The sequence below is a fragment of the Labeo rohita genome, chromosome 11, assembly GCF_022985175.1.
Source record: "Labeo rohita strain BAU-BD-2019 chromosome 11, IGBB_LRoh.1.0, whole genome shotgun sequence".
Classification (NCBI taxonomy): Eukaryota; Metazoa; Chordata; class Actinopteri; order Cypriniformes; family Cyprinidae; genus Labeo; species Labeo rohita.
The window spans coordinates 2,229,650-2,248,430 of NC_066879.1; the positions used below are offsets into that span (position 1 = coordinate 2,229,650).

The 18,781-nt window shown below is 35.3% G+C and overlaps 1 protein-coding gene across 1 annotated transcript in view; it reads right to left on the reverse strand.

Annotated features, from left to right (window-relative positions):
- The window catches only part of ttll7 (tubulin tyrosine ligase-like family, member 7), an 89,691-nt gene that overhangs the window by 28,522 nt on the left and 42,388 nt on the right, over positions 1–18,781 (reverse strand). Inside the window, 5 exon segments of the mRNA XM_051122479.1 lie at positions 1,435–1,521; positions 8,611–8,746; positions 12,187–12,260; positions 14,360–14,507; positions 17,467–17,561. Of these exon segments, the coding sequence (XP_050978436.1) occupies positions 1,435–1,521; positions 8,611–8,746; positions 12,187–12,260; positions 14,360–14,507; positions 17,467–17,561 (540 nt within the window).

Here is an 18,781-nt window from a genome sequence, read left to right on the forward strand (position 1 = left end):
ACTGAAAGGTTCTTTGGGGAACCAAAAATGGTTCTTTTGCAAAAACAGCCTTTAGGAACCTTTATTACTAAAACTGTATATTTATGGAGTCAACTTTATGAAATATTTGACGGACAGGTCTGGGGCCAGCACATTAACTACGTTATTTATTTTTTTAACCACGTTACTAATTAAGTTATTGAATTAAACTGACAGCCCTAATAAAAAATATATTATTTTTAAGAGGTTGAGCAAAAAATCCATTCAACTGTAAGGAAAACTTTCAAGACAGACTTATCATAAACAGTATGAACATTTATATAAGCTCTGGCAAAACACTCCATGTATTGCTGTTGTAGTGATGTAGTTACTGCATTTTGCCTTTGCTGGGCAATACTCTTTTGTGCCACAAGTCAGGGTGATTTCACCAATCAGCTGCTTTTTGAATAACTAAGGAAATGTAAGCATTAGTAACTTACAATGTTTCTATTAAATTGTTATCATGTTAAACACAAATTAAGTCATACTGAAAACATTAGGCTGCTTTTAGCCTTATGCTGGTTCATTTGCCGGCAATGAAACTAAGTAAATAATTAAATAAATTAGCACAATAATATTGTGTATCGGCGATCTCACAGGCTGACGATAGGACGATATGAAAATTGAGCATATCGCCCAACACTATTTCATACTTCTTTTTATAATCAATGACTTAGTAGTACTTAGTAGTATTGCATTTTTCAATACAATTTTGATTTAATTATGCATGATGGCATACAAAATTCATTCATCTTACAATATGTTTTCCCTTATAAAAGTACCATAGATTTGCATTCCTCTAGCTCAAACTATGCATACAGCATATTAATGTCAAGATTACAGGTTCGATTCCCAGAGAATGCATGAACTGAAAAGATGTACACCTTGAATGCATTATAAGTAGCTTTGTGAAAACAGGATCTGCCAAATGCAGTAAACATTCTAAAAATATTTTTTTTTTTGCATTGAGACCAGGTTTGTCAGTGGCGGTTAGTTCATGGTTTACAACTCCCTACCGACAAACTTTTTAAAGCTTAGAAGAAAATGAAAATGAATGAGAAAAATACAAAACCAATGAAATATATATATATATATATATTGCCATTATTGTATGTGTGTTCATCTACAGTATATCTAGATATGAAGAGTTTACTTGCAAAAACAGATAAAACCATTTTTTTTTTTACAATTTTTCAAAATTGTTTTTTTTTTTTTTTTTGTTATCAAGTTTTTGTTGTTTTGTGTTTTTGTTTTTGCTGTATTTTTTTTTATTATTTTTACTTAATAAAATAACCCAGCTGCAGTTTGATTGCGCAATGAAAAAACATGATTTTTGAAAACTGTCAAAAACTGAGTTATCTGTTTTTTGCAAATGAACTCTTCATATACTAGCGTGTGTATATAGAGTACATGTACCTTGGGACCTTTCTGCTTGGAGGTTTTTCCCATCAGTTTTTCATCATCCAGTTCACACTGCTCCAGAAGGTCTAGGATATCCTCCTCCTGCAGAACAGATCACAAACAAAAGGAGAAGATAGTCACATATAACCTTTTCTTGTGAACATGCACTTAGATGAATACATTGTTGCACCTCACTGGTGATTTGACTGAATGTCAAAAGAAATGCAGTGAACAGCAAGTTCACTAGATTCACAATTCCTCCTTGTTTAGTGACTTCTTCATTTAGAGTATTAGAGAGTTAAAACAGAGGTGTTTTAATAGCATTAAAGCTTCATCGTTTAAGCTTCAGGAATTTTAGTAAGTTTGATTCATTTCTACATTGGAGAATATTGGTGATTATTTTAAACAATCAAAATCTATCAACTTGCACATGGATTATATACTGATTGTTTATAACCAAATGTATGAATGAATCAAATGAATCAAATTATCTTCAGTGATTGTTTGCTTGAAATAACTGATGCTCTGAACCTTCTCAAAAGTGATATTAAATACATAGATATCGAAATCAAATATCACCAAAATATGAAAATAATATCAGCATACAATTATTATAGCTATTTTCCAATTATATTCCAGCTCATCCTGTGCAAAATCAACAACAAAAACAATATAATTTTAGTGAGCTCTTCAAATTCCAAAATATTTGAAACATTATTATCTTGTCTAAACTACGAGTAATCAAACTCAGCCATTTGTGGGAAGAAAAAAAAATCCTAAATCAAAACATCACGTTGCATGACACCTAAACAATTTCTAGGCATAAATCAAAGCCATGTGTTTAACCCAAGTTCAGGAATCCATCTGGAATATGAATCAACCTCATTCCTTCTTACAAGTCACTGTATCTGAACCACACTTTGAGTTTAGCACATCATAATCTATGTAGCATGTCTTCTTGTCTTTTCTTTCAAATTAAACTCTCTGGTGTCGACTTTGAAGTATGGGGTCACTCTAACTGCGCAGTTCACATGGGAAAAGTGCTTATAACATTTAAAGTCTAAAATTACAGTTTCCTAGTATTAAAAATTACACATGACCAGTTCATTTTTCATTATATTTTAAGAATTACAACCAATGGTTTAGGCAAGCAACACCAGGTAATTTAAGCGCTGTGAAACTCATTATCAGTAGTACTGATAATGTTTAGTATTAATATTATCGGCATTAATACTGATTCCAATTATGGTACAACACTTTTCATAAAAAAGTGTCAGTAGAAGTCTTTAAATTATGTATTTCACAGTGGCACATTTATGCTGACTGCTCCTGGAGCTTCCTGCAGATTTCCTTTATGATACCCTGGAGGTTTTTTAGTCTTCCTGAAACATCTTGCACTCATCTTGCTCTTGGGATGAATTGGATGGGACAGAGCAGCTTGGACAGACTGCCAGTGGTCTGAAACAATTATTACATACAACAGTGGATTTAAAATATCTTGGATATGGCTTTAAAAAATGAAAATGGCTTTAAATCCCTTCCCCACTCATAAAACTCTTCATCCTTTCTTCTGGAGGAGCTCACATGGTTCCTTTGATATTGGCATGATAGCAGACCAGTTTTTTTTTTTTGAGGTTTATATAAGGTCCTTCTTCTTTAATCATCTGATATATTTGATTAGAATTGATACATAAATAAATAAATAAACAAAACATATTTTGTTTTATCTATTAAAAGTTGCCAATTCAATTTCTGCATGTCCCTACATGTAACACTTTTCACTCTTTTTTTCCCTTTTAATAGAGACTTTAACTCAAGACAGTTACACCACCTTAACAATTTTTATTGATAATTATCAAAAAAAAACCTTACATTTAAAGTGATTATATTCAGTAACATTAAATTTACTTTAGAGATATCATTAGACTTCTAATCCAAAATTAAATGTTAATCTAAAAAATGCTTTAATGTCTGCCATGTGCTTTATACAAATAAATGTAGGTTATTAAAAAAAATATATATATAGGCTAATGACAGTAGTTCAGATAAGAAAAGTACAGATGCGCAGCTGTATAACAAACAAATGTAGTTGGGTGAAGATTGAATCATCACAGTCTCAAGAATTTGATCAATATTGTTCTGAATTCGCTTCAACATATTTTCTTTTTTTACTGTAAGATCTGTGTTTCACAGACTCTGATGTTTCTCCATTACAAATGTTGCATGCTTTTCAAGCAGAAACATTATCCCAGCTGTAACTCAATAAGCCAGGCATTGATCTGTTGTTCTGGCTCAGATGGAGAGAGATTTTAAGTGCATTAAAATCTGTTCTTTTGCTCATCGCCGCTTTCCATTCATGCCCAAATACAGAGTAAGGTTCATTGTTCAGGCAGTCGGTGAAAAGAAAAAAAGGCCAGAAAAACCCCACACTCTGACTGCAGGTGACAAGTCAATATTTGCCAGTGTTTGCTACCGTTAGATTGTTATGAAATTTGTTTTTGTTGCTTTGATTTGGGTGCAAACTCACCAAGTCAATTCTGAGAATATTTTGTGTGTCAGGGCACAGACGTGGGGACGTATGAAAGAGCTTGAGGCAGGTGTGTGTCTAATACAGAGGACGCATTTTCAACAAGAGTTTTCATTTTGTTATCTTATGTTACAATAAGTGGCAATCAAGTGCTGGAACTTGCCATTGTTAATGTTTTACCGAGTGCTTGTTGCGGTTGTAGAAAGCAAGTAAACAACAAAGCAATGTTCTCTCCTGCCAGAGCTTTTCACATCTATCCGCAGCTTGCTATGCATTCTAGAGAAATCGCAAAACACAATGCAAACAAATACATCACCATTGCTTTCATACAATGACTGACGTACAAAGAAAACGTTGGTATTGACATAAAATATTATTATGTACTATTTATTATTTGTGACTCTGAAGCACAAAAACAGTCTTAAGTAGCACAGGTGTATTTGTAGCAATAGCCAAAAAAACATTGCATGGTTCAAAATTATCGATTTTTTATTTTTGCCAAAAATCAGGATATTAAGTATGTATGCTCCATAAAGATATTTTGTAAATATCCTACTGTAAATATATCAAAATTTAATTTTTGATTAGTAATATGCATTGCTAAGAACTTCATTTGGACAACTTTAAAGGCGATTTTTATAATAGATTTTCAAATAGTTGCATTTCTGGCAAAATATTCCCCGATCCTAACAATCCATACATCAATGGAAAGCTTATTTATAAATCTCAATTTCCAAAAATTAAACCCTTATGACTGGGTTTTGTGATCCAGGGTCACATTTATTTATTGTATTTTTAAATAACTTAATAAGAATTTAAATAATAATAATAATTCACTAATTATCCAGTGTCCCTCTGGTTGAGAACCATTGCACTAAAGTAAAAAAATTCAGTCATCATTTAATCACTCTCATGTCATTTCAAATCCATAAGACTTCAGTTCATCTTCTATTATCTTATCATTAAGCAAAACTTTGACACAAAAAAAGACACTGGAAAATAATCCATGTTAATTTTGGATGTTTCTGTATTCAGCCACCATGCTTAACACAATTTCACACAACAATAATAGTATAAGAATTTTTAGTGACACCATTTAGGTTTTCATGAGCATTTTCCGCTCTCTATGTGACCCTTGGCATTAAACGGGACTTTTTTTTGCTGCCGTGCTTTTAAGATGTAAATGCGTCTTTGCATGTGAAATGAGTACCAGTGCTTTGCTGCGAGCTGTAAGCTTTGGGTCCAGTATAGTTTGGGCTTCCCTATCTTTCAAAACCAGCCTTTTTGCACCGCCTGCATTACATTGTGACAGCTAAAAAACAATCCAAGCTGAATGTGACTGAATGTAGTACTGCTGAGATCAAACCGAAGTGATTAGGGTCCTTAAAAATAAACTGCAGCCACTCGTTTGTAATGAGCGTATCCTTAAGAATATACAGAGCGACGACAACTGCTCCACAGTTTACTCTTAGGAGCAACAGTATTTATCCTGCTTTCTCCCTTTTACTCAAACATGATGGAGTAGGTCAAGTTTCTGAACATCACACAGGTGCTTTTGACAAGTAAACTTGGCCTGTGATTCTGAAACAAGCCATTTTGACAGCAACGGTAATAACAGCGTAACCTAGCAAAGAATTACCATGAAAAAGCAATTCGCAATACTAATGAGTTGTTAAGAGTAACATTCTGTAAATTTATGAGGGGTAGACAGGCCCTAGACTAATGTTACTGAAAGACTGAAGCTACATTAACAAACTGACAGGAAGGTGGCACAAACAATGGCACAAACTCTGGGTTCTTGAATCTTTCCCAAATAAGCCAGACACCAGCGCCGTTGGAAACGGCTCACGAGCTCCCCTGCCATATCACCAGACGGCTCCCGGCTCAAAACTACAACCTGCCTAACAACAACCGCCATTCAAACTCATGCGCAAGCCCACTCCAAAGTCAGATTTCAGATTCCATCAATGTGTGCTATGAGGACGAAACCCTTCCAACAATATGCCACATTCATATGCATGGGTACACAGATCCGGCCTTGAAAATCCCTGTAAAATGAACATCCAGAGGTTTCGGAGAGGTTGCGCAGCACAATAATGAACTCCAGCTGAATAGACAATTTTAGAACAGAGGCTTTTATTAAAAAAAAAAAAAAGCGAGAAACTGCTCAGAAATAGAGTGGGACAATTTGCATATAAAGCTAATAAAGGTTTTAAAACATTGCAGTTTAACAAAAATGGTAGTTGCTATGCATTTTATGCATCCGCGTAATCAGTTTTACGACATTACGACTATGTATTTAATATTGCAATAATTATTAGCATATTTTCCCATTTATAAAAAATCATATTTAGTCAAATTACATAGTTTTAGGCCAGGTATATAAACTATGGTGTTTTTGAAGTAAATCAGTTGGGTAAATATGCTGTCAATATCTTTATGATCCTTACTAAAAGCCATTTCTGCCAATGTAACTGCAACATTTTATCTCACAATTGCTATTTGCTTTATTTCTCACAATTGACTTTTAAAGATTTTATATTTCTCAGCTGAGACTTTACATCTCACAATTGCAACATTTCTTGTAATTTCTATATTTTAAGCCACCTTTCCACTACCCGTATTTTGCCCCTAGTGGCAGTCGCTGTAACTTTTAAATCATAAAGGAACCATAGAATCATAAAGTCATAAAGGAACCGTCACCCTCCTCTTATTCAACATGGTCAAATAAATTACTTGAATATTTTTTATTTGATAATTCTAAAATAATTATTTATTTTTCAGATATAGTATTTGAAAAATGATGTTCGAGTGAAAAAATACTGGTAATTCTCATTTTGCGTTCATAGTTTCACATCCATATGTATATAAAGTCTAGCAGCAAAAGTTTAATCTTCTGGTATTGTTTATTTAGGAGTCACACCTGTGTTGTTCACGGTGACCGAACACCTGAAATGTTTTTCAGTAAAATCAATGTAATATATTTTTGTTCCATAATATTTTTTATTTTGTATTTTGAGAGAATTTCATGGTACTAATTAATATTTATGCAACAAATTTGATTTTTATGTTACTTTTCAATTATGGCAGTATTTCATGTTAAAATAGAGACAATGCCTTTAAAATCCAATTTTTGAAGTCAGGTTAGTGCCTTGTGATAGGAGCAAAAAACAAAAAACATCTGCAATTTCATGGTTTATCCACTAGATTCCTATATACTGTATAACGCCTATAAATTCTCTAGTTGTTTTCAAACATAAAGACCTATTTTTATTAAGTTGTGGATTTGGACAAATTTTTGTAAAGGTTTAGTTTTTTTTTTTTTTTTTGGTTTGAAATGTCAGTTTTTGTATTAATTTTACTACAGTCAAACACAGAGAAAGACACTTTGTTACACATAACATCAAAATTCAACAAAAATCCAACAAAAAGTGTGTCTATTTTGCATTCATAATATTTTAGAGTATCACGCCTTCATTGCTGTGTGCTTTTTTCTGCCTCATGAAAGATTTGTAGATTGTACACACAAAAAATTGTCTTTTTTTTGTATTTTTCACATTTCCCATTCATTTCCAATGGCGGTAATTTATGACCGTGAACAACACAAGTGCAACAACATTTATTTTTTTTTTTTATGACTATTAAGCTTTTTTGAGTTAACACACATTCAACACATTCAAACAAATCGAATAAGAAATTCCAGCATACATGTACTGTATGAACTGTATGAACTCCACACACCTCCCATGCTATTCTACATTAGAAATGAATAACTTCCAGTCTGTTGCTTATCATTTGATTGAAGATAGTGGAAAGGCAGCTGCATATTTATATCTTGCAAATGCAACTTTTTATAAATACATTTTTTGTAACTTGCAGCGTCGCCAACTACTTAAAAAAAAATCTAGGTTGACTATCAGAGAATATATGTTTTTAATATGACTTAATTCAAGTAGACACTTGAAGCTTCCTAGGGACATATTTCTCATGTCTGTGTGTCAAGTATTCACAGAGTTTCGATTCATTTTTGTGACAGGTCTCAGAGAGAAGTTCACAAAGATCGAGAGAGCAGAAAGCAAGCCCTGTTTGTTCTCTTTATTGTCCAAAAGCAAAATGTTTTGTTGCTATTGTGAGTATACACAAATAAAAGTAAACCCTTTTATAGTTTCGAATGATGTCTTGTCTGTACAATAAAAAATGATGGAGTATTTTAAGTTTGTTTTATTGTCGCCAGGAAATAAATTCAAGTGACCACTTGAATTATGACTAGCTGGTAGTTTGAAATGCAACATTTTCCAAAGCTTTCCAAACACTGTCTATAAATTGGTTTCTAGATTCTGTATGGCCTTCACAGTCAATCAATGCGCTAGTTTTATCATCTACTAGGTGTCATCTACTCTCCTCAACAAGCCACGTGTTTTAAGGTAACATCTGTGACCATAGTTCAAACGGCTTGTTTAAATCCCTAACCCTATGAATGAGCAACAGCCATACTGATGGTCGCCTTCAACTGCACTAATGAAAAACAGATGGCAACAACAAGAGTTCGGAAGTAAATACACGTCCACGTTTCTTATTTTAAATGCAAGAGAGCAAGAAGTAATAGGGGGAGAGAAAGAAGGAAAAAGAGCAAAAGATTGTTCAGTTGTGTCTCAGGTACATGCCTTCATTCGTTTCAGTGGATTATTCATTTCCTTTTGAAGTGACGCTGCTCGCCCAGCGAGGAATGTCTGAAAGGCAGCTGAAAGGAGACTCTCATATTTCTCCAAGAGCAGCTTGTCATCTGGGGGGTAAATACGCCTGTGCGGAGAGAGAGAGAGAAAGAGTTTTATCTGATTATCTGATTTAACAGCCCGGTCTGCCCGCTTTTCTAATCACTTAAACAAACCTCAAACGTTCTTTTCACACATGCATTTGTCCATTAATGCTGTGTATATACTAATGATTAATAAACTTGTCTTTATATTAGACGTTAAGACTAAACAAAAGCCAGAGACGTATAAACCTTTGTCTATATCTGTGTGATGGATCTTCAGATCAGCACCATATTGGGTCATGGATATAATCAAAACCAGCAACTGGCTGTGCTTCAAGACCCAGATTTTACATTAGACATCAGATGGCGAGCCGCAACAAAATAATGCAAACAAAGCCCTGAAATGTATTAATATTATTGGTAACACAACATTTAAGCAATGAGCAACTTATTTGTTACAGTATTTACGTTAATAAAGTTATTAAAAAAAACGTCTCAAAAGAAACCTTGTTGTAAAGTGATACCAAACTTAATATGTCACATTATACACTGAAAAGAAAAAAAACAATTTTGTAGAATTATAAATAACATAAGCAAGGGTCGGTTGTATAAACTACGTTCAGACTAGTCTGACTAGTTCTTAAACACCAACTAGCAGTCATTCAAAATGTAATTAATCTTACTTTTTGGATTCAGATTAGACCAGTTTATGTTTTTAAGTAACTGACCTGTAAAAGTGATGACTTACTCCTAAAACTAGTCTAAACATTTTATGCAACCGGACCCAGAAGTGCAATCAACCAGATTGGATCAAACACACAAGGGGCTAAATAATGTATTAGTATTAGCTATTTAACCATTGCCATATGCATTTGTACCAAAATACTGTTTGATTGGACAGCACTAATAAAATATGTGGGAAGTGTGTTGCTTTCTTTTTAAAAGTTGATAATATAACGCATATTGTAGTGTCAACATGAACCTGTAGACCAATCAGTATCCCAGAAAACTGTGTATTAAAGAAGTCCACTTCCAAAACAAAGATTCACATTTAATGTACTCACCCCCTTGTCATCCGAGATGTTCATGTCTTTCTTTCTTCAGTCGTAAATAAATTATGTTTTTTGAGGAAAACATTTTTGCATTTTTCTCCATATAATGGACTGATGTGGTGCCCCGATTTTGAACTTCCAAAATGCAGTTTAAATGTGGCTTCAAACGATCCCAATGCGGTTGTAAACGATCCGAGCCGAGAAAGAAGGGTCTTATCTAGCATAATGACTGGTTATTTTCATAAAAATAATACAATTAATATACTTTGCCAAACGCTCGTCTTGTCTTACTCTGCCTGGACTGTTTTGGTTTCATGACAGTTAGTGTATGTCGAAAAACTCCCATCTCATGTTCTCCCTCAACTTTAAAATCGTCTTATATCGCTGTTTTACCTTTTTTGTTAAGGGTGTTTGATCTTTTTTGCATGTTCACTTTGCAAAGACTGGGTCGGTACTTCTGCAGCGATGTACAATAATTTGTACAATGTACAATGATTAGTTGAGGGAGAAAATATGATTGGAGTTTTTTTTAACATTCCCTAACTGTCTTGAGCCAGAATACACAGAGTTCAGGGAGAGAAAGACAAGATGGGATCAGCTGGGATCGTTTACATCCACATTTGGGATCGTTTGAAGCCGCATTTAAACTGCATTTTGGAAGTTCAAAATCGGGGCACCATATCAGTCCATTACATGGAGAAAAATGCAGAAATGTTTTCCTCAAAAAACATAATTTCTTTACGACTGAAGAAAGAAAGACATGACAAGGGGTGAGTACATTATATGTGAATCTTTGTTTTGGAAGTGGACTTCTCCTTTAAGACTATTTATTTAGCTATCATAACTTGCTGCATTGTTTTATTTTGCATATAGCATTGTTCTTTCATTTTTTAAAACAGTCTGACCCAGCATTTGGGAACCACTGACCAAAATAATGGTGGCACCTCAATCTAAATAAACACTGGAAGTTGGAGCGAGTGTTATGTTTCCACATTTCAGTCTAATAAACTAAAACTCACTTGGCGTGTGACATTTAAAACGGCTCTTTTGGATTCCGGCTTCAACATAATCAAAAGCTCAAATAAATGTAAATGTCCAGATCAGACGATAAACCGCCCCAAATCCATTAAGAGCTACAAGCACGATGGACAAACTTGTGTGGGAGAAGTAATCTAGTAAGAGTAAGTGGGCTTAGTCTTCGGCATATGGCACATGTTGAAATCTGGGTCTGACCCACAAACCTCAAACACTTTTTTTCATGTTTCAGCATCTTTTGGGGTGTTTTTATTTAGAGTTGAACAGAACAGCAGTTACATGCATAGGCATAAAATGACCTATTTAGGAAGAGGCATTCGTTTTGTATTCCTCCTCTGAGGCTCTGACGTGGAGGCTCCGTATTAAGGAGCGATTTGTTGCAATTACGATGTGACTTTTTTTTTTTTTTTTGAAGTGAAAAATGCAGCGAGACGCTAAAGGCTGCAATTTCTCTATGAAGAAGCCACCCTACCTCTATGGTAAATACAAAGGGTTAGTTTACATGCTTGTGTAATGAGGTCAGGTTAATCAAGCCTTAATGGCAGATCTTCATTTGGCAGTTCCTAGCGTCTAAATCTGAATGTAACAAACAACAAAAGTAATAAAAGCAAGAAGCACTTGGCTGCTGATGCATTTGGCTTACATTTTGGCTTACAACTTACAGCATTAGCAGTCATTAAATTAGCGACCTGGAGTCAATTTTATGTTCCGGAGCAAGCAATCTCTGACAGGAATATATAAAAATACTGAAATCCATCTAGACAAGGGCTCTCAAACTAGGAGTCATGAGGTAGAAAATAAAATTTAGCCTGCAAATGAATTTTATTTTAATTACAAATTCTATATAATCTCAATAATTTAGTTTGGCCTAATATGTGGCTCAAAGATTAGATTTAAATTTCTCATTCTAAATTTTATAATATTTTATTTTTGTTATATGAACTATAGTTGCACAGAATGACATTTTAGTGGGTGTCTTCAGTAAATCATGGTAAAAATGTAGGGGGAGGATTTTACGCGCTCTTTAACTTTAATAGTTTTGATGTTTGTAAAACCCCTTTTTCGTCTTTGACCAATGTATGCATGTATAAATTAATTAACGGTATCTAAGTGTATTACTTTTTTATTTTTTCCACATGTAAACACAAATCCTACAAATCAATTTTAGAATGTTACCCAAACACTGGATTCAACCATGTCTTGGTGCCTTATCTCCTTTTTCTGCTTATGAAGGCAGAATTTTTCAAGTCTTAGAAACAACCCTTGTCCTTGTTTTGTCCTCATGAGAGCCTAAGAAATTGTTTCATACCGTCACATCCGAAACCGAGCCACAAGAGACCCCACAGGTGTAAGCGGGCATTCTTACAGGATAACAATCGTCAAAGCGGCTTCCCTACCTGTAGTTCCCCAGGTGCCGCTTTTCGTGCTCGTCCCTGGAGACCTGCTTGCGGACTTGGGCCAGTCTTTCTTTCTGAAAACACAACGCAAGTGAATAATCATTGAGAAGCAGGAAGACCGACAAAGAAATAAAGCCCAGTTTCTGTTTGTGCTATCCTGCAGTGTAATTTAGCCATCCAAACTCGAATAACAATGGCACCGAATGACTCGTTTCCCATATTACGAGGCACCTTAATGAAGTCTGAGAGTTAGCGGGTGCGAATAACAGCCTCTCCTCTACACTTGTTAATACAGGGGGCCCATTCATAATTCATATAGATTTAACTCCCACTGTACCATTTTAATACATCAAAAACTATAATTGTGGAAAGGTCAGCTGGTCAATTTGCAGTGGCGCAGCAGGGTGTCTTCTATAATAGTCACTGATCTCTGCTAAATGCTGGTACAGGCATATTCGCTCAGCCCCCAATCCCCAAATCTCACTTCTCTTTTGCGTCTGGCTTTGCCCTTTGAAAATACCACCTACCTGCAGTCATCTCAAGCTCATTCATCTCTTCACATAATAAAAAAGTTGATCGAAAGACCAATCAAGGACTGGTGCACAAAGCACTTTCTACTTACTGAACTTCCTCTAAAAATGCACCTTGTCTGTACATCTGCGCAATATGAACACTTAAATATCTTTTCTGATTATTTATTTAACGCAAGTTTAAGAAAAAACAAATGAGCAAGCACAGCCTAGGTAACAAAAAGTTACGCAAAAGTAAAGTATAATTGAGGTCAAAAGTTTACATTCCTTTTCAAAATCATTAAAAAAATGTTTTACCAAAATAAGAGGGATCATACAAAATTCATGTTATTGTTTATTTAGTACTGACCTGAATAAGATATTTCATATAAAAGATAGAAAATAATAGTTGAGTTTATAAAAATGAACTGGTTCAAAAGTTTACATCTACTTGATTCTTAATAGTGTGTTGTTTCCTGAATGATCCACAGCTGTGTGTTTTTGTTTAGTGATAGTTGTTCATGAGTCCCTTGTTTGTCCTGAACAGTTAAACTGCCTGCTGTTCTTCAGAAAAATCTTTCAGGTCCCACAAATTCTATGGTTTTCCAGCATTTTTGTGTGTAATGACTGTATGCTTTTGAGATCCATCTTTTCACACTGAGGACAACTGAGGGACTCATATGCAACTATTACAGAAGGTTTAAACACTCACTGATGCTCCAGAAGGAAACACGATGCATTAAGAGCAATTTGAATTTGAAGATCAGGGAAAATTTAACATATACATGCAAGTATCTTCTGTAGCTTCTGAAGGGCAGTGCTAAAAATCTATAATATTTAGGCAAAATAAGAAAAATGTAATCATCTTCATTCTTAATGCATGGTTTTTCCTTCTGGAGCATCAGTGAGTGTTTAAAACTTCTGTAATAGCTGCATATGAGTCCCTCAGTTGTCCTCAGTGTGAAAAGATGGATCTCAAAATCATACAGTCATTGCTGGAAAGGGATCAAATACACAAAAATGCTGGAAAACCAAAGAATTTGTGGGACCTGAGGGATTTTTCTGAAGAACAGCGGGCAGTTTAACTGTTCAGGACAAAGAGACTCATAAACAACTATCACTAAACAAAAAAACACAGCTGTGGATCATTCAGGTAACAACACAGTATTAAGAATCAAGGGGATGTAAACTTTTGAAGAGGGCCATTTTTATAAATTCAACTATTATTTTCTCTTGTGCACTATATGTGAACATCTTTTATGTGAAATATCTTACTCACGTCAGTACTAAATAAACAATAACATGCATTTTGTATGATCCCTCTTATTTTTAATGATTCTGAAAGGGGGGTGTAAACTTTTGACCTCAACTGTAATGCATTGCTTTAAATAAAAAGTAACTAAGCAACACAACTAGTTACTTTTTTATAGAGTAACGCAATATTGTAATGCATTACTTTTAAAAGTAACTTTCCCCAACACTGCTTTTTAATGATCAAGAAATTAGACAAAACTGGTGAGATGTGAATCTTCATTTTCCACATGAGCACCAAAGCTCAACAAAACTGCTAATCCACAGCTCCGACATCAAAACGTTATTTTTCTTCAATATTTAAACATTAACTAACAAAATGTCGCTTTTTTAAACTGTTGAATGGGCCTCACCAGCTCTTCTCTCCTACGTTCTAGTAGGTGACGTTGTTTCTCCCATTCCGATGATCCGGCCGTCAGTTTCCGCATTGATCCCTGTCCGTACAGCCGTCGCTGGGCTTCCGCCTTCTGCTGGGCCAGATTCCGTCGTTTATCACTCGCTCTGGGTAAAAAAAAAAAAAGAAAAAGGAAATGCTCAAGTAATAGCACTCAAAGTAGCCCAAACTCCCAGCCGAAATCCTGACAGAGTCCGAGACTCCATACATCACTCGACTTGACAGCATTCAGCACTTCAAGATTTCATCGCTCACTGGCCCTTCAAATTTGCTGTTGTAAGTGGCCACTCAGGGTCAGTGGGCTCCTGAACCACTGGGGAACCCTCTCGTTTTATTGATACGACTTTCACACTTCTGAGTTCTTGTCGCTGAGTTATTGGTTTTGTCCTGCCACTGCTGGGGAAATAACACAAGAGTCGCTTTGATATGTTACTGGTAAGAACTCAGCTGGATCAGCTGGGACACAGTAAACGTCTGCGGGGACTTCCAAGAAAATCACTGTGACAGAATGCCAGCAATGCATCCTGAAATCTGATCCAATGTTGGATTGAGTTTGTCTGCTGTTGTTTCCTACTCCAGAACCGTTGTTGGGCCACTCTGGTATATTTAGTACAAAGAGTGGACCTGGGATTTGAAGGCCAGATCTACGATAATCAATCACCGGAAACCCCGCATACTGACATACAACTACACGCACAGATGTACACAGGCAGTCACACAAACTTGAGAGGTATGCACAAGCAAACATACACAGCATACACACAAAAACACACAATCCACACACATAAACATACACTTCAGCATCATTTTAGGTTAAATACAGTACAATCATAATAAATAAAATTTGTACAACCCTCAGTATTTACAGTAATGCACTGAAACATACAACTGAAGTGGCTTTAGGAAAACAGTGAGCAATATGCATTTACAGTGGTAAATATAGGAGGAATATGTCAAAGACATTTATATGTGCCAAATTTCCTGCTGCCAGCTGGTGGCGCTATGACTATAACTGGATATTAGCATGTAGATGTCTTCAGACCAGGACTTTGATCAAACATATGAGGTTTGGTGCAGACTGAACACGGTTTAAGTTACTGTAAAACATGACATATGCTGTTGCCAACAGGTGGCGCTATGATAATTACTGAATACTGGCCTTTAGATGTGTTCAGGCCAGGACTCTTATTAAACGGGTAAAATTTGGGGCAGATGAGACATTGTATGTCTAAGTTCTAATAACTTCCTTTTACATGGTGAAACACCAAAATTTGTCAGGCCACCACGGACACGCCCTTTAACAAAAACTCAAGATCTTACCCATTGCAAAGGCCTTTCGGGTAGACTGACCAAATATAATGTCGCTACATTAAATTTCTATGAAGAGTTTGTTATAGCATAAAACTTGTTCCTGTTGCCAGCAGGTGGCGCTATGACTATAACTGAATATGGGCATTGGCATGTGTTCAGGACAGGACTCAAACGTGACTTTTCTATCAAACTATCAAACGTGAATTTTGGGGCAGATCAGACACTGTACACTGTAAAAAATAAAAAACAATTTGTTGAGTCAGCTTAAAATAGTTTGTTACCCTGCTGCCTTAAAATTTTAAGTTCAGTCAACTAAAATAAGTTTAGTCAACTTGAAATGTTAAGTTGTACTAAGTAACAATTTAGATATTTGTGTTTCCTAAACTTAACAGAGGGGTACGTAACCCAGCTGCCTTAAAATTTTAAGTTTCAACTCAAATATCTAAGTTGTCACTTAGTATAATTTAACATTTCAAGTTGATTAAACTTTTTTTGAGTTGACTGAACTTAAAATTTTAAGGCAGCCAGGTTACAAATTATTTTAAGTTGACTCAACAAATTGTTTTTTTACAGTGTATGTCTCATAACAACTTCCTGTTTCATGGCAAAACATCAAAGTTCATCAGGCCGCCAAGGCCACAGTACTTTAACGAAAACTCAAGATGCTTGCAATTTAACGTCACAAAGGGCTTTAGATTAGACTGACCAAATTTGGTGTTGATCTGTTTAAATCTCTAAAAGGAGTTTGTTTAAGAATTCTAAATAACAGATTTCCTGTTGGGTTTCGCACTTCGTACCAGGAGACTTTTTTGTAGGTATTGGTGTGTTACATGAGTCTACCGAATTTCATACATGTATGTGACACACAGCTCGAAGGGCACTTCGTTTAAATTTTATAGGTGGCGCTACTGAGCCATTTTGCTGCACCCACAACTGAAACCTATATCAGACGTAAATTTTCACCACTTCTGGTGTGTGAGCAAAGTTTCATGAGATTTCGAGCATGTTTAGACCCTCAAAAATGTGATTCATTTTGGAGAAGAAGAAGAAACTGAGCAATTCCATCAGGGTCCTTGCACCATTGGTGCTCAGGCCTTAGAAATAAAACTATACAATTAGTTCAAAATGATAGTCATAATATGTCTGAGACTAGTGGGATTAAATAATTCGATCACCTTTCAACTCATCTTATAACCATTCACATGTTTTAAACTTGATAATTCACATGACACCTGTGTTAATGATACCATAGAGGAATGTGGCATACAAGCACTTTTTGTATACTTATAGTATTGGAACAGACCTTCATCCACTTTAGGCAAAAATAAGACTTTTAGGGTTTTTTTCAAATATCGAGTTGACTGAACTTAACATCAACCAAGAATACGTTTTTAAACTAAAAAAAAATTACAGGAGTTCCAAAACAAAATTAAGCAAGTGATATTGCTTCAAAAGGTTGGTCTAGTGCTATTTGCCTGCAGATGCCACTTGTTTTGATATTTTATGTAAACCTGTGACCTTCAGGTATTTTTATGTGGGGCTTGAGTGTCCAAAAATTCTCCTTTCAAACAGTAGCATAAACAAGTGTATGAAAACCCATCAAAGAGTTTCAAGTTACTGCTTAGTGGAGATCAAGGAATCAATATTTTCTAAAACACTAAAGACTGGTGGACAGCTGAGAATGGAGAGTGAGTTTTCTGATTAACTCTTTCTTTCTCTTTCTAATGGGACTCTGGAGAGAGTATTGCTTCATACCTGATGTTGAGCAGTTTCAGGGCATTGAGCAAAGCCCCCTTCTTCACATCGTAATCAATCTTTTGATCTGTCCCAAAACTCGGGGCACGATTGATCTGTAGAGGGAAAAAAAGAGAGATGTTTTTGTTTTCACATTGTTTTCTTTTTTGATTTCAAAAATCAAAACCAAATTTCAAAATCAAGATCCTGCAACAATATTCATCTTTTAAAGAGGACTGAGAAGCCACACAGAAACTCTCATCAGCTCTCATAAAAACTAATTCTGTCAGTGTCCCAATAACCACAATTGGCACTGATGTTGAAAACAATATAGAGTGGCACCACATCTTCTGAAACGATATGCAATTGCTACTTCTTTTACAAACCTCATTAAAGGAGAAGTCCACTTCCAAAACAAAGATTCACATATAATGTACTCACCCCCTTGTCATCCAAGATGTTCATGTCTTTCTTTCCGCAGTCGTAAGGAAATTATGTTTTTTGAGGAAAACATTTCTCCATTTTTCTCCTGATATGGTGCCCCGATTTTGAACTTTTAAAATGCAGTTTAAATGCGGCTTCAAACGATCCCAAATGCTGTTTTAAACAATCCCAGCCGAGGAAGAAGGGTTTTATCTAGTGTAACGATCGGTTATTTTCATTAAAAAAAATACAGTTTAAATACTTTTTAATCTCAAACGCTCGTCTTGTCTTGCTCTCCCTGAACTCTGTATATTCTGGTTCAAGACATTTAGGGTATGTCGAAAAAACAATCGTATTTTCTCCCTCAACTTAAAAAATTATTTCAAAATCATCCTACATCGCTGCAGAGAAGATCAAACACCCTTAACAAAAAAGGTACCCTAACTGTCATGAACCGGAACAAAAACAGTTCAGGCAGAGTAAGACAAGACAAGCATTTGGCTTTAAAAAGTATATAAATTGTATTATTTTTACGAAAATAACCAATAGTTTCGCTAGATAAGACCCTTCTTCCTCGGCTGAGATTGTTTACAACCGCATTTGGGATCGTTTGAAGCCACATTTAAACTGCATTTTGGAAGCTCAAAATCGTGGCACCATATCAGTCCATTATATGCAGAAAAATGCAGACAAAACAATTTCTTCACGACTGAAGAAAGAAAGACATGAACATCTTAAATGACAAGGGGGTGAGTACATTATATGAGAATCTTTGTTTTAGAATCGGACTTCTCCTTTAACACACCAAGAAGAGTTAGGGCAGTATCCATATTTTCATTAAATACTGACTTAAATACTGACTTTGGTCACACAAAGCATACGCTGCCCTCCAAAAGTTTTGAAACGCCCTAGA